Source organism: Phyllopteryx taeniolatus, chromosome 3 (genome assembly GCF_024500385.1).
Source record: "Phyllopteryx taeniolatus isolate TA_2022b chromosome 3, UOR_Ptae_1.2, whole genome shotgun sequence".
NCBI lineage: Eukaryota > Metazoa > Chordata > Actinopteri > Syngnathiformes > Syngnathidae > Phyllopteryx > Phyllopteryx taeniolatus.
The window spans coordinates 772351-790303 of NC_084504.1; the positions used below are offsets into that span (position 1 = coordinate 772351).

Genomic DNA, 17953 nt, shown 5'->3' on the forward strand with positions numbered 1-17953 from the left:
TTCAGGGTGTACCCCGCCTCCTGCCCGATGACAGCTGGGATAGGCTCCAGCACGCCCGAGACCCTAGTGAGGAGAAGCGGCTCAGAAAATGGATGGATGGATATTAAATTTCTTTTTGTATAAAATAATATTGAACCGAAACATGAATTTTGTGCATCGTTTCCCCCAAATATATAGATATATATACACATACAGTGGGTACGGAAAGCATTCAGACCCCCTTAAATGTTATATTGCAGCCATTTGCTAAAATCATTTAAGTTCCCCTCATTAATGTACAAACAGCACCCCCATATTGACAGAAATTTTTTTTGCAGATTTAGTAAAAAAGAAAAACTGAAATATCACGCAGTATTCAGACCCTTTGCTATGACACTCATATATTTAACTCAGGTGCTGTCCATTTCTTCTGATCATCCTTAAAATGGTTCTACACCTTCATTGGAGTCCAGCTGTGTTTGATGATACTGATTGGATTTGATTAGGGAAGCCACACACCTGTCTATATAAGACCTTACAGCTCACAGTGCATGTAAGAGCAAATGAGAATCATGAGGTTAAAGGAACTGCCTGAAGAGCTCAGAGACAGAATTGTGGCAAGGCACAGATCTGGCCAAGGTTACAAAAACATTCTGCTGCACTTAAGGTTCCTAATAGCACAGTGGCCTCCAAACGTCTCCCATTTAAGGATTTAAATGGGAGACGTTTGGGATGACAAGAACCCTTCCTAGAACTGGCTGTCCGGCCAAACTGAGCAATCGGGGGAGAAGAGCCTTGGTGAGCGAGATAAAGAAGAACTCAAAGATCACTGTGGCTGAGCTCCAGAGATGCAGTCGGTAGATGAGCGAAGGTTCTACAAAGTTAACCATCACTGCAGCCCTCCACCAGTCTGGGCTTAATGGCAGAGTGGCCCGACAGAAGCCTCAGTGCAAGACACACGAAGGCCCGCATTGACTTTGTTAAAAGAAAACACCCCTAGGATGCCAAGATGTTGAGAAATAAGATTATCTGGTGTGATTAGACCAAGATAGAACTTTTTGGCCTTAATTCTAAGTTGTATGTGTGGAGAAAACCAGGCACTGCTCATCACCTCTCCAATACAGTCCCAACAGTGAAGCATGGTGGTGGCAGCATCGTGCTGTGGGGGTGTTTTTCAGCTGCAGGGACAGGACGACTGGTTGCAATTGAAGGAAAGATGAATGTGGCCAAGCACAGGCGTATCCTGGAAGAAAACCTTCTCCAGACTGCTCAGGACCTCAGACTGGGCTGAAGGTTCACTTTCCAACAAGACAATGACCCTAAGCACACAGCTATAAATAACGAAGGAGTGGCTTCAGAACAACTCCGTGACTCTTCTTGAATGGCCCAGACAGAGCCCTGACTTATACCCAATTGAGCATCTTTGGAGAGACCTGAAAATGGCAACCATCCAACCTGACAGAACTGGAGAGGATCTGCGAGGAGGAATGGCAGAGGTTCCCCAAATCCTGGTGTGAAAAACCTGCTGCATCATTCCCAAAAAGACTCATGGCTGTATTAGCTCAAAAGCGTGCTTCTACTAAATACTGAGCAAAGGGTCTTAATACTTATCGCTGTGTGATATATCAGTTTTTCTTTTTTAATAAATCTGCAAAAATTTCAACAATTCCCTTTTTTTCCTCTGTCAATATGGGGTGCAGTGGGTACATTAATGAGGGAAAAAATTAACTAAAATAGTTTTAGCAAATGGCTGCAATATAACAACGAGTGAAAAATTTAAGGGGTCTCAATACTTTCTGTACCCACTGTATATATATATATATATATATATATATATATATATATATATATCCAAAAGCTGGTTTATTTTTAGCCTTGTCGCGTCTGTTGATGTAGTACTGTAAATATCTGACAGCCAATAGTTATTTAAAAAAAAAAACATTTCGGCAGTGTGGGACAGACAACACATAATGCCCGGATCAGACGACAAGACAAATTTGGTCTTTCACGATTGACTACTGCAATAAAATCTTGTATTTTTATACCACCTTTCTTTTACGATCACTGGGCTTTATCCTGTCAACTCAAACGTGACCGGATACACTCATTACCGCGGCCACGACAACAACAATCGACATGTGTATTATAAGAACAAAATGGGGGAAAAACGTGTGGTGGTGATCACCGGTGCTCGGGAGAGGGCTTTAATTCAAGGATTGCTTCAGGTATGTTCACGTACTTTTAATACGATATGGCTCGCAAGCAGGCAACAAAACGTAATGTAGCCTAGCGAGCTAGGGCTAGCACGAATGGTTTTACGTAAATATGCCAGCATTCTGTCGAATCATGCTCTAAAGTTTCGGTGTGTGTGAAGTAATTTAATTAAAATAAAGTAATTTGATTACAGTAAGTTAGCACGCATTATTTCTGTCATGTTGTAATGTTGGATTTACCTCACTGATTAGAATACATGACCTGACCAGATATTTTTGAAGATACTCAGTATACAGTACACAAATATATACAGTAAATGAACAAGTCATTTAAATAGACACATTGCTCCATCTTGTGATTGGATCGGTTATTGTTTTTATTAAACTCGCTGATCGGTGATGGGCCCCAAAAATACTGAGCGTATAAAGCCTTATATATATATATATATATTCTTATATTCTTATAACTTTCATTTAGAAAGATCCGATCCGATTCAGTGGCTTGAAATAGATTTAGCAATGATTCGATTCGTATCACGATTCGAGGTTAACGATTCCATTCAAGGACGCTATTGGTTCGTTTAGAATGATACAATCCGAAACGATTCAGGGGATGATAATCGATTCAATAACTTTTAGCCCAAAATTAAGCCAGTGTGACTGCGAAATAAATACCTTGATAATGGACAGTGCAGGTGAAATTTTCTAATTTTCTTTTGTTTCTTGTAACGGTATCAGGTAAAATTAATTATGGATATACCGTAATTAGTGATGGTCCAAAATTTCGACTACCAAATGTTTCGGCCAAAAATAGCCCAAAAGAGCATTTTCGGTTTCTTACCAAAATACTTTTGGGGCCAAAATAAAACAAGCGGAATAACATGTCACGTGCATAACATCTCACATGTTGTCACTGACGGCCAGTGTGCGCGAGTGTGTACACTTCAGAGTACGGAATCATTTACTACTAACAAGCAATGCTCTATAGAGATTTTCTGAACATCCAGTTGAATTGAATGGGAGGTCACTGTATTACACACATCCTACAGTCACTATTTGATAATGCCATAGTGGCATCAATATACCATTAATGTGAAATAAGCATAAATATTAAATAACACATGCATTCAACAAACTACTAATAACATAAACACTAATTAATTAGGAAGATGAATGTCCGTATTACTGCAATGTCGCAATGAATTATGCAAACCGCGTAACTTTTCCGTCTTCATGCTAACGGCTACTAGCCCAAACGGAGCGTCCTTATTGTCGCGCAACCTCACTGTTTCCCGCTGTTTGGCGGTGGAATGCTTGTTGCATGCTATTATGCACCGCAGCTACCTACGAGCTACAGCTAACGCAGCTAAATATGATGCAGAGCCGCGCAGGCAGCGTCCATTGTCAATGCAGCATAAGTCACTCATCATCCCCTCCATGACCGCGAATAGCAAGAGCGAGACAGATGTGAGCACCACGATAAGCTATTACATGAAGTCGCAAATCACTAAAACAAGTGATTGGGTAGTACAGTACACTCGTCACATTGGTCTGGCTGGAACAGCTTGGTAGCAGAGATTAGCCAATTTTGAAGAGGAAAATAGCAGGCAAATTAGTACGTGTTTATAAAGGGAAATACTGTAATATACGACGCTAGAAAACCAGAACAGGAAGCGGAAACCGTAAACTAATTATTACGTCGCCGCTGCTACATCAATTGAGAAAATGAACCTATAATTTAGAACTACATCAATATAATAAATCTTTATAATATAACCTGTATTCGTCCCATGATGGGCAAATTTTCATAATTTCAGCAAAAATAGTGGATACAGGAAATACAAAAAGAGCATGCAAGAGAAGACATTTGGCTGCATCTACCAGGTTGATGCAATAAATACTTTGCAATAACAAATATCGAAGCCATAATTGATCAACAATTATGATTATAGAGTAATGATTATGTTGTGAAATTTAACAGTATGCAGAATTTCTTTTTTTTTTAAATTCTATTACATAATATACTGCAATAACTGTCCCGTAGTAATGTTCTTGACATCATTTTAAAAACATGGTAAATTCAAATTGTTCTGGAAGGGAATTTCTATCGGTTGACAGTTCTGCAGACATCGGCATAAATGCAACTTTACTGATAATTGGCATAGTTTTATAATTAATAATTGTCAGGTTTGATTTATTTTTATATTTTAATTGATGTAAAGTGTTGTGTTTCATTTTTTGTATGAAAAGCGCTTATAAATAAAGTGATTGATAATTTCTTTCGGTGTTTCAGCTTTCAGCCTTGAGTTTCTCAGTTTCAGTTTTTGGTTTTGGTCAAGAATTTTCATTGTGGTGCATCACTAGATATAATAAGCTAACAATAAACATGGCAAATACATTCACACTTTATTTGAATAAAGTGCAAGTAACTTCAGGTTAGATTAACAGTAGGTTTACCTGCTACTTCTGATTTTGTTTTTCAATATAGAAATACAAATGTTAAGAATAAACACACTTACTGTAATTGAACACAAAATATGCTCATATATTCGAATCGTTTTTATTACTACCCACTCACTTGTCAATGTTTGCTGTAGTGGTTACATAGCTCTGAGTAGCTTGTGATGTCCAACTATCTGTCGTGAGTGAGACACTATGCCTCCTCGATGCGCTCTTTCACTTTGGTCTTTGTCTCTTGGTAACGTGTTGGTTGGTGTTGGCGTTTTGCTCGAGTATGTCCATGATGGAATGTTGTACATTGGCTTAAGCATGTTCACCAAAAACGATAACCGATACTGTATATACCTGTGTACTGTATACTGAGTATACTGTATTCTGTAGCTTTTTAGACAAAAGGTAAAACATTAATGACCTCTAGGGGGAATTCAAGGATTGGTCGCTGACATAAGTTAAGTTTTCAGTCAGGTCAAACTAACATTAGAGCATGACAGAAATAATGGGTGCTAATTTAGTGTAATTAAATTACTTGATTGTATTTAAATTACTTCGCACACACCGAAACTTTAGAGCATGATTCAACAGAACGCCGGCATGTTTACGTACAACTGTTAGTTCTAGGACTAGCTTGCTAGGCTACAGAACCTTTTGTTGCCTGCTTGTGAGCCGTATTGTATTAAATGTATGTGAACATAACTCAAGCAATCCGTGAATGAATGTCCTCTCCCGAGCATCGGTGATGACCACCACACGTTTTTCCTTGTTTTATTATTCCCCAGACACACACACACAATAAATTTGCGCGATCTATTGTTGTTGTTGTCGCCATGTAACGAGTGTTTCCGGTGGCGTTTGATTAGACAAGATAATGCCCAGTGTTGGTAAAAGGCGGTGGTATCGGAATACAGGATTCTAATGCATTAGTCTGACATAGTGCAATCGTGAAATACCAAATTTCTCTTGTAGTCTGATCCAGGCATGACGTTTTGTTTGTCTGAGGCACCGCAAAAAAGTCCCGCACAGCCGAATGTTTTTTCACTGACAAGATTAGTATAAAACTTTATTGGCCGTCGGATAGTTACAGTACTACATCACAAGGAACATGACAAGGCTAAAAATAAACTAACTTTTGGATCGGTACACGACGGCGGCGTGCAGTAAATGTCTTTTGCGGAGCCGATCAATGACGTCATTGATCGGATTGGCGAATTCTGACATTAAAGCCGATCAGCATAAAACGCTAATTATCGGCCGATACCGATCAAGCCAATCAATTCGGTATAAAGTCTAGTTGTTATTAGTGGTCCCAGTACTAGCAATTAATGCTGATAGAGAGTCTATTGAACTTACTAGTGAATGAACACCATATCACATGCATGTTAGTCAACTGGTGTACGGAGTTGCTGCTGGCCCCCTCCAACCACAAAGGGGTGGGGGGCGGGGGTCAAGCCAGCGATCCCGTCCAGCAGGGGACCCAACCAGCGGGATGCCACCCACCCCCCATGACCCAGGGAGGTCAGGTCCAGAGTCCAACCGAAGCACCCCGACCAGTCCCAAAGGGAGGGGCACAGGCACCGGACCACCACAGGGGATCATGGGAGATGTGGTTTGCTTCTCAGATTGGCCCACTCAATAGTTAAAAAAAAAAACTACACTGTTTGATACTCCCATGATTCTCTGCGGCGTCAGAGACAAACAAACTTAATTGCTTTGACTTTAAAAGTCCAAAAAGAAACATCCATGCATCCATATAAAGTCTGCCGTGCTTAAATCTTAGTTTATTACTTTCCTTCATGCATTTGGTGTGGTTCTTTTCTCTCCACCAAACCTTTGTATGGAAATATGTTCTGCACAAAAAGACACTCAAGAACCAGGCTGTCTACCACCATCATTGGCTCTGTAACCACATGTAGTCCCAAGGAGGGTAAAGGTCCCTCTTGTGTTTAGAACCGTCTGTTGCATTACACACGAGTCTTACATTAATCAGAAGTCCAGGTTAATCTGTTGGCCCAGCAGGCAGCATTTAACCTGCTGGACAGCGGGTTCCAACCTGTTATCTCTTCCCTCCTGTGCCCGCCACCCTACCCCACACACACACACGCCACGCCACCCTCCCTCTCCTCCCTCAACCTGTGGCAACACCCGCACTAGTTTGAGGAAAGCACACATACTGACATCCTTACATCATTATAGCAGTGTAATCCTTCCTTCCTCGGGCTGTGTTTTGGTTTAAAAAAAAAAAAAAAAAAAGTTTTTTTTACACAGCATCAGTACATTTTTAATAACAGGAATCAACCAATTAGTGTTACACAATTACACGATTGTGTTTGCTGTTTTGATTTTAGTTCTTGAAAATTATAGAGGGCTTAATACTAGTTCTTAATAACTTTTTTTTTTACTTGTATCATATATTACTAAAAAGTGGAAAAACTGCATTGGATGAGGCCACATATTGTTTGCAGTTTTCAAGTTTTCAATCTGTCAGAAATGATTTCTCTGTCTGAAAGCCATATTGATTTCCAGGATATCCAATACAACATGGCCAAATTGGTCAAATCTCGAAGGTCAAATCACAACACATTCCTTTTCACCTCTTTAGCTGTTTAAATTGACATCTTATCTTAAAATGGTCAATAGCTATTTGAGATTTATTCAAATCTTTTTTTAGATTTATTGAAACGTACTGATTGTCCTCATTGCTAATAACATTACAAATCCATATAGTCACTAAATGTTTAAAGCAGTCATTTACTCATGACCAACATCTTAATATGCCTGTACATTTGATTATGCAGAGACCTGGTATCTAAAAAACGCTCACCTCTCCAGTAACATGTACAGTAATCGAATAGGGTATTTTCATTTATTGATCCAGATCCAGAAATTAGGTGTTGTAAGTGAAACATGAGCACCGCTCATCTAACAGGCTACTTCGATTGAGGATGGGTTTTGGCACTCTACTGAATAAATACTGTACAATAAATGTCATTTAATCAGAATACTGTGCTTGTGATGAACGCATGTTCGGACCAGTCGGGCCATCAATAGGGAAGCGAGTGAGCAAGCTGTTGACCATCTACCAACCATACTAGCGCCACGTCACTTAAATGGATTTCCCAACCGACGACGACAAAGATCAAATAAAAACAAAGTGATTCAAAATTCTCACACACACCATCACGCTATTAAGATGACTGCAGTTTTCAGACAAACTCCAAGCTGCCAGCACCATGTTTTAACTGAAATTGACCCTCGTAGGTGCACGAAAAATAGTGTGCTGGAATTGAATTTGTCCTCGCCAATTAATATGACATGTCGATGTTCGACCGTCGATCGCCGTAGCGTGGTAGGAAAACTTTACGGCCGTTGGCCAGTTGGTGATTATACAGTGGGTACGGAAAGTATTCAGGCCTCTTAAATTGCTAATTTTTTTTATTGCAGCCATTTGCTAAAATCAAAATCAGTTAATTTTTTTACACATTAATGTACACACAGGACCCCATATTGACATAAAAAAACGGAATTGTTGAAATCTTTGCAGATTTATTTAAAAAGAAAAACTGATATATCACACAACCATAAGTATTCCTACCCTTTTGAGCTAATACAGCCATGAGTCTTTTGGGGAATGATGCAGCAAGCTTTTCACACCTGGATTTGGGGATCATCTGCCATCCTTGCAGATCCTCTCCAGTTCTGTCAGGTTGGATAGTGAACGTTGATGGGCAGCCATTTTCAGGTCTTTCCAGAGATGCTCAATTGGGTTTAAGTCAGGGCTCTGGCTGGGCCATTCAAAAAAATTAACTTACATTGTTTTAACAAATGGCTGCAATATAAAAAAGAGTGAAAAATTTAATGGGGTCTGAAAACTTTCCGTACCCACTGTATATGGGCCAGGTGTCTCCCGCACCATCAGCATGAGTCAGCCTCGAGGCTGACTCATGCTGAGCACTGGAGCAGTTAAAGGAAAACATGCAATATGATGGCGCACTCAGAAAAGCACAGAGCTGCGTGCCTTTTCTGATTTAAGCATATGGGAGAATATGTCCCTAACTGACTCCAACACGCCAGGCCCTGCCTTTTAAAGTCACATGCATTCTGTCACAGATAAAGTACTGTGGAATGTGAACGCGTTAAAATATATCTAAAGCAATAAAATAAGTATACGTATGGTCGCTACTGTACTGTGGGAAATATTGTTTATCAGCGGTGGTGTGGAACATAACCCCTGTGATCAACAAGGGATTACTGTATTAAATTAACATCTAAATACATTGATTTAATTTGAATCGTTAATACTGTTGTCTGAAGTCACTAGTTGGTCCCTTTTGGCGAATGGCGAGACATCGTTGCACTCAACTTGGGTGCTTGTCTCAACAGCTCAAATAGAGCCCCTCTTGACAAAAAGGGGCAATGTCGGAAAAACATCCCTCTTATCGAGACAACATGCTAGATTCGTCATATATTCACTCCCTATTCACTCTGGTATCACTTTGCATGCCTGCATGTGATCTGGTAGCCTGTATGGTGCAAACAGTGTTGGGAAAGTTCATTTTCTCCGTAAACTAGTTCAAAGTTCAATTCACCGTTCCAAAAGTGAACTTGTTCATAGTTCTTTTTTTTCCCAATATGTTGCTGACAGGGGCGGCACTGTGGAAGATTAGCACATCTGCGTCACAGTTTTGAGGACCCGGGTTCAAATCTGGCCTTGCTTGTGTGGAGTTTGCATGTTCTCCCCGTGCCTGTGTGGGTTTTCTCCAGGCACTCCGGTTTCTTCCCACATCCCAAAAACTTGCATGATGGCTTAATTGAAGACTCTAAATTGCCCATAGGTGTGAATGTGAGTGTGAATGGTTGTTTGTTTCTATGTGCCCTGCGATTGGCTGGGGACCAGTTCAGGGTGTACCCTGCCTCTCGCCCACAGTTAGCTGGGATAGGCTGCAGCACGCCCGCGACCCGAGTGAGGATAAACGGTACAGGAAATTAATTAATGTTGCTGTTACCCTCAAAATACTGGTATTTAATTTCCTCATTGTTGCAATCGATTCAGTCCACACTTAAAAGCTGCAGCTTTCACCCTAAAATCTCACAAACGTGAGGAAAAAACTTTTTGCTTGAATAGCCTTTTTTAAAATGAGGAATTAAAACTAAAATGGGACTTTTGTCCTTAATTTGCAAACAAAAGCACGCAGCACAGTTTGACAGGAACAATGGTGAAAGAACATTGGTAACTTTGCATTATATTGAAAAAATATTTTATCTCATCTATCCCTATATTACAAAACAAAATAAATTCCATGTTATGACCGTGTGATTGCACAGCGTTTTAACGAATGTATTCTGACAAAAAAAATATTCCTAGTAATCAATTTTTGCAATGATGTACCGTATTACAAAACAACCAAAGAACACCTTCACTCCCATTTATGCAGTGTCCCTGAATGCACCTCGCACCCACAGGCTGTTGCGCCGTGCCTGCCGAATGTAAACATGAATGGCGGTTGCTAAATACGACGCTCATCCCGGACATATGAAGTGTATGGTGTGTTCAGGCGAGTTTTGTCGTGGAAGTCACTATAACAAAAATTGGCACTCTTGAGTGAAAATTAACTGTTGTTCAAAAACCGTTCACAGACGCCAGAATGAGCGCATTCTCAATAACATTCATCAGGCATGAATGAACTAAGTTCAGTTCACGTTCGCCCAAAATATGAACTAGTTCATGAACTTTTTTCTTCATTGCACTTGTTCAGGTACAACACTGGGTGCAACACAAATATTAAACAAAAATGGTGACTATATTACAGAATAGTAGTCGCTTAAAACAGTAGAGCTACAATTAAATCAACTCAACTTCCACTCTGTGATAATGTACAGTATTATTAACAGCAGTGAATATGCTCTCCTCATTAAACCTGTTCTACCCTGTAGAACTCATTATATGCATTATGTAGCATGAAGGTAGATGAGGTGAGGGGATTAAGAGCTTTTCGACAGCTTCCGCAAACTGCTGTCGTAACATTTTCAGACAACCTACCATGATGAGTATAGAAGTTTGTTGAGCAAACTGCAGTCTGATGTGTTTCTCTTTAATCCACTCTTAATTCTCTGATACATCCAATATCAGCTTCAAAGACTTGTTCTCTACTTGCCATCTTAATGGCTGAATGTTTAAACACTCTACACATGTACCTGTAAAGTACCATGAAACAATAAGAGGATAAATCATATTTACTTCATGCCACGCTACTTAAATTCTGAGTGAGTACAAGGTTGTTGCCAGTTCATGTGATAATCATGAATGTTGTGTGGAGCAGAGAGAGGTGAGACTGTAAACAAACCCTCATCCGAGCTCCTGAATAAAATATACATAAGACCTTGTCCTTGTGCTGATTACAACTTTCACAAAATGAGAGTGATATCTTAACATCCCACAAGATTAGTCATTGCCCAGCTTGTACTTAAACCTCAACCACCCCCAAAATTGCAATTTCAAACTTGTGCCTGTAAGGAGGTTTTTACACCCACATTTCCACTGCAAAGATTTAGGTCAACAAAATCCTCCTTGTAAAGACTGATTATTTTCTTTCTGTATTTTCATTGAACTTCTGCAGATGATCCAGCTGAGCAACGTACTTGCCTTATCTGTGGAGATCGAGCCACAGGCCTGCACTATGGCATCATCTCCTGTGAGGGCTGCAAGGGTTTCTTTAAGCGCAGCATTTGCAACAAGCGTGTCTATCGATGCAGCAGGGACAAGAACTGCGAGATGTCACGCAAGCAACGCAACCGCTGCCAGTATTGCCGCCTACTCAAGTGTCTACAAATGGGGATGAACCGCAAAGGTAAACTCTGTACTGCCAATGAATGGCAGCATTCCAGGCTCAACATCAATTGCCTAAATACAGTCAAATACAGTCCCAAATTATTTGCACCCTGGCCTAATTCAGCATTAAAGAGATGATATTTTCTTTGTTGAGTTGGTATATTTTGTAACGTGTGATGCTGATGTCTTGAACATGGAGGGGGGGGGGGGGGGGGACTCCTCAAACACTGCCTTTTCTTAAAGGACCTATAGCATCTACATGGTCTATATTTCACTAACAATGTATTTGTTTTTGGTTTTTTTTTTGCTCAAGAAAATGAAACTGACAGTAATTTTCAGTAATATCAATCTGTCTGGGACAGTGCCTCTGGATTGGCAGACTATAGTGGTGATCCCCCTTTTTAAGGAGGGTGTGTTACAACTACAGGGGGATCACACTCCTCAGCCTCCCTGGTAAGGTCTATTCAGGGGTGCTGGAGAGGAGGGCCCATCGGGAAGTTGAATCTCAGATTCAGGAGAAGCAGTGTGGTTTTTGTCCTGGCCGTGGAACAGTGGACCAGCTCTAAACCCTCGGCAGGGTCCTCGAGGGTGCATGGGAGTTTGCCCAACCATTCTACATGTGTTTTGTGGACTTGGAGAAGGTGTTCGACCGTGTCCCTCGGGGAGTCCTGTGGGGGGTGCTTTGGGAGTATGGGGTACCAAACCACCTGATACGGGCTGTTCGCTTCCTGTACGAACAGTGTCAGAGTTTGGTCTGCATTGCTGGCAGTAAGTCGGACCCGTTTCTGGTGAGGGTTGGACTCTGCCAAGGCTGCTTTTGTCACAGATTCTGTTCGTAACTTTTATGGACAGAATTTCTAGGCACAGCAGAGATGAGATGATGCCCCCAGTAGTTCAAGTATCTTGGGGTCTTGTTCACGAGTGAGGGAAGAATGGAACGGGAGCTCGACAGGCGGATCGCTGCAGCGTCTGCAGTGATGCGGAATTTGTATCGGTCCGTTGTGGTGAAGAAGGCACTAAGTCGAAAGGCGAAGCTCTCGATTTACCGCTAAATCTACGTTCCTACCCTCACCTATGGTCACGAGCTGTGGGTCATGACTGAAAGATACAAGATCTCGGATACAAGCAGCCAAAATGAGTTTCCTCCGCAGCGTGTCCGGGCTCTCCCTTAGAGATAGGGTGAGAAGCTGGCTCATCCGGGAGGGTCTCAGAGTCGAGCCGCTGCTCCTCCACATTGAGAGGAACCAGATGAGGTGGCATCTGATTAGGATGCCTCCTTGACCCCTCCCTAATAAGGTGTTCCGGGGACGTCCCATAGGGAGGAGACCCCGGGGATGACCCAGGGCACGATGGAGAGACTACGTCTCTTGGCTGGCCTGGGAACGCTTTGGGATCCCCCCGGAAGAGCTGGAGGAAGTGGCTAGGGAGAGCGAAGTTTGGGCTTCCCTGCTAAAGCTACTGCTCCTGTGACCCGACCTCCGATAAGCAGAAGAAGATGGATGGAAGGATGGATGGATCAATGTGTTTTAGAGCAATCTGTAAATAATTGCCCTGGGAAATGCCCCTTTTACATCACCAAAATCGATACGCTGCCATGTCTTGGTGTGACGTCTTCGACAGAACTGGAGACCAAATTTGCTGCATAGCCGGTGTGGACAAAGGAATGCAGTATACTATAAAGTAGCAGTATGTACTCAAATGTTATGTCGTCGTTGTCGGGTAGAATCCTCTCACCTCCAAACTTTTGAAGAAATTATAAAAAAAGACGACCTTTTGCTTGAGTTTCCAAACACTGCTTTGTGTAAATTGGTATTATACCTTATATGCTATTTTATACTGGTGCACACTCAATTCAACACAACAGCACCCCAAATTTAATATGACATTTATACAAACAGTACGAACACAACGCCGGATGTCAGTAGTGGCCATCAAAGTACACCATGCTCATACGACGCCACCAACCGTGCAAAAAGCCTTTAACTTCATAAAAGCAAACACTTGTTACATAATCTTCCTAAACTCTTTTTCAAACGTCTTAGAGGCATTAGCGATGCAATCAATACAACAATGAGCTGACTAAACCCGTGTATAAAGGCACTTACCTTTAATGACTCCTGCGGCTTCCGTCCTTCTGCAATGAAGGACCTACCTATGCCACTTCCGGCAGACATACACTCCCTCCCGCACCAACCGCTCAACCTCTGCTGGTCTCCTCACCACCCCACCTTTTGCCTCTGTACTATGGGTGCCGAGCCTTCAGCAACTCAGCACCCAGACTTTGGAATGCACTCTTCCCACACATAATACACACAGACACCCTCACAACATTTAAAACCCAAATCAAAACTCATGTTTAAACTCGCATACTCACTCTAACCGTATCGGCACTACACCTGTTTGTTTTACTGTTTTACTGCTCTAGTGTTTTACTGTTCCTATTGTTTTATTCTTGCCTTATTGCTGCTTTTTGTCTTATTGATGTTTTACTTGCATTTTAACCCATACTTTATAAGGTGACGTTGGGTGACATGAAAAGTGCCTCTAAATAAAATTAATTATTATTATCCATCCATTTTCTGAACATCTTATGCCTCACTAGGGTCACGGGAGTGCTGGAGCCTATCCCAGCTATCTCCGGGCGAGAGGTGGTGTACACCCTGAACTGGTCGCCAGCCAATCGCAGGGCACATAGTAACAAACAACTGTTCGCACTCACATTCACACCTATGGGCAATTTAGAGTCTTCAATCAAAATACCACGCATGTTTTTAGGATGTGGGAGGAAACCGGAGTACCTGGAGAAAACCCACACAGGCACAGGGAGAACATGCAAACTCCACACAGGCGGGGCCTGTGAACCCTGGTCCCCAGAACTGTGAGCCAGATGTGCTAACCAGTCGTGCCGCCTATTATTATTATTCTTATCATTATTATACATACATGCAAACATATACATACACGTACATACAGACGTATGTGTACGGCAGTTGAGAACAGATTAACATATCCAATGCAGACCTGGCTTTGGAGAATAGAGTAAAACAAAGCTAAATAAATAATTACGTACATACTTACATACAGTACATATACGTACATACACTAAATTGCCACTACATTACTATTTTTAACCTGCTTGTGCATATGTGCGCGTGTGTGTGTCTGGACGAGTGGCAGGAGGGGTTTGATTTTAACTACGTAAAGCACTTTAAGTGGTGTTATACTGCAATGAAAGTGCTTTATAAATCAATAAGTTTGAATAATTGATTGACATTTATCTTGATAACCCCATAAAATATTGTTTAGCATCCTTGTGTCCCCCAAAATGTGCTATATACAGGAAAGTATTATTATTATTAGAATAATAACGAATAATTTTTGGCTTAACTGCATATACTCCAAGATGCCTGGAAGAGTCAGAATTCAAGACACGTGTGGATGTTAAATTAACTGACTTTTTAGAATGTCACAGAGTTGTGTCGGTTAATTACTGCTCCCTTGTGGATACATTTTAAATCGCACTTACTACTGACTGGTCGAGCCTGTTTGCCAGATCTTGGATTTCCTATGTATTTTGATTACAACACACGTCTTGACTCAGGAAACTAATTTTATCGACTTCCGTTTTAAAGATAAACATCTTCCAAGAAATTATCTTTTCAAAGCTGAAAGAAAACCCCTGTTGGCCTGCCAACCAAAACAGGAAAGTCTATAGTTAGAACTGGGAGAACTCTCACAGGAAAGTAAACTTTTGGATTCTTACACAGTTTTGTTTCAGCCACTAGATAGAGCTAAAGTATTTATAATCTCTATGGTACCAATGACTATGATATGGAAATTAACTATGAACAATGTACTTCTTTCTTTTTAACCCGCAGCAATCAGAGAGGATGGCATGCCAGGAGGAAGGAATAAAAGCATTGGGCCAGTTCAGGTAAATAACTTGACACTTGCCAATAACTACTAAAGGTTTTGTCTCTGGAATATTCACTGATCTTCCTCCTACTGCAAACAAATATTCAAGTTCAAGCCAGGATTCCAATACTTACATAATGACGACTATAAAATACACTAATAGTGGAGAGCTGGAGCTCCAATAGAGTTGGTGGGAGGATGCTCGGGAAGTATGTAATGATAGTAAACCTTGACCTTGTTGTGTCATCAGTATATTAGTACAGTGTTCTCTATTCAGTGTGGCTTTTTTTTACAAAAAATTTTACTTTGGCAAGCGTGAAAATAGTCGGGAAAGAAAATGTGAGACATGAGGCTAAGTAGCACTGACACACAATTGAGGCGAGAAGTGGAGATGTCCTCAATACATTCCAGCTCAATTCATTTGATAAAATGGAAAAAAAACAAAACTGCCATGTTGGCATGCATTGTAAAGCAGAATCATTTATTCCATTGATAAAGAATGAATGTTTCAGTATATGGGCAGAAATTAAACTAAATTGACCCTGTCCAGAAATAAAAGAAACTTTTATGCATTTTAATTTCTTAAATATAGCTTTTTTCAGTTTTCTCTCAGCATGAATGTGTAGTTGTAATTGTGTATCCACCTCTGTGATACACCTCACAGACACGCACACACACTAGTTTGTTTCTTTCTCTCGAGGTCCCTTTCATTGTGTGACAGCGTCCTTGCTACTGAACATTTGAGTGAAAAGCACTGTCTAGGAAGTGCAAGCTAATTAACAGACCTGAGCTACTCGGTGCTTTTGTTTAAAAGGACATGCTGTAAATTTTCCCCAGGCCCACAAGTGTCATTATACTGTATGTGTTTTAGATCACAGAAGAAGAGATTGAGCGCATCATGTCAGGCCAGGAATTCAAGGAGGACGCCCCAGAGCATACATGGGGCAACAACGGTGACAGCGACCACAGCTCTCCCAGCAACGGCGCTTCGGAGGGCAACCAGCCGTCGCCCGCCTCCACGCTGTCATCCAAGTGAGTTGCTTGTCTCATCCACTCGATTGCACATCGCCACCACTCTGTCCGTCACTGAGATAATGAGCCGGCCCTGACAGTCTAATGCCTCATTCATCTCTACAAGACTTGAATTAAAGTATTCATTGCATGAAGAATGCCTTCGTTTGCGGCTCTTCAGATATGGTGATGACATCAAACAAAGAACTTGCAGCACTATCAGCTCTTGTAAAAAATGTTGTGTGCATTGTCTATCTTTACTCAACGGGGACAAATAACATCTAGCTTGCGTGGCAATATTTATTTGTCTCATTTTTTATAAACAGTTTTATCTTCTCAGCTTTGCATCTGACAGCTAATCAGAGAAATAGTTGTCTTTGGCTTATCAAATACAATCTAAGATCAAATCAACCAGAATAACCAAATGCCAATGTGGAGTATGCAGTATGGCTTGGACACGCCCTCTAAATCCAGATTCGCTATTCGTGTTGACAGTAACGAATGACTTCTGAATCAGACTTGCATTGTTTCTCCTTGAACTATTCCGAAATAAATGTCATTGTCCAACAAATAAAAAAAATCCAATTTCAATATTTGAAAACTATATATTGTGTCACGTATGGAGAGGAGCTGGACCCAAGAGCAGGGAACGAGGGAACGGGAAAGGGTACGAGGTATAGTGTCGCTTACTTGAGGCAGGTGGGCCATGGTACCGCTAGAAGAAGCTGCAATACTTTGGCGAGGATTTCTGTGAACTGGCAGGCTTAAATGTAGGTGGTGATGAGGGTTAATTGGAGACAGGTGAAGGAAGGAGCTGAAACAGAGAGGGGAGGAAAGAGAGAGGAGAGAAAGAGAGGGCGCAAAGCACCCTCCAGGCTCCAATACAGGTACTGCAGAGCAGTTCATGACAGTACACCCTCTCAACGGACGCCTCCCGACGTCCTGCCAGGCTTCCCCGGGTGAGCCGCATAGAAGTCGTTCAAAAGGGAGTGATCGAGGATGAGTTTCCAGGAAATCCAAGAACGCTCCTCCAGCCCGTACCCTTCCCAGTCGACCAGGTACTGGAACCCCCTCACCCTAGGCCTCACATCGAGGATGCGCGACACCGTGATGACCGGATGGTCGCCAATAATCCGGGGGGGCGGAGGGGGTTCGGCCGGAGGGCTCAAGGTGCAGGTGGAGACAGGCTTAATGAACGAGAAATGGAATGTAGGGTGAATTTTCAAGGACTGTGGAAGTTTTAATTGCACAGAAGTGGGATTGATAATCTTGGTAATGGGGAAAGGACCAATGAAATGCGGAGTGAGTTTACGTGACTGTTTGAAGTGGGAGGTCGTGGGAAGAGAGCCAGACGGATTGACAGACCTTGCATTCGGGCGCCGGGGAGCTTGTTGCATGCCGCGGACCGAGTCAACGCCGCCCGGACGTCCTTCCACACTGTCTGGACTCGCTGGAGGTGATCCTGTACGGTTGGAGCCGCCACCGCCTGCTCCTGTACTTGGAATAGTGGGGGTTGGAAACCGTAGCACGCCATGAACGGGGACATACTGGT

General features: G+C 41.8%; 1 protein-coding gene across 4 annotated transcripts in view; it reads left to right on the plus strand.

Moving 5' to 3' along the window:
* nr6a1a (nuclear receptor subfamily 6, group A, member 1a) overlaps positions 1-17953 on the plus strand; it is a 198859-nt gene that overhangs the window by 161339 nt on the left and 19567 nt on the right. For all 4 annotated transcript variants that reach the window (XM_061766345.1, XM_061766346.1, XM_061766347.1 and 1 more), the window contains 3 exons: positions 11264-11494; positions 15354-15409; positions 16262-16422. In XM_061766345.1, coding sequence (XP_061622329.1) covers positions 11264-11494; positions 15354-15409; positions 16262-16422 — 448 coding nt within the window. The remainder of the gene's footprint in view (positions 1-11263; positions 11495-15353; positions 15410-16261; positions 16423-17953) is intronic.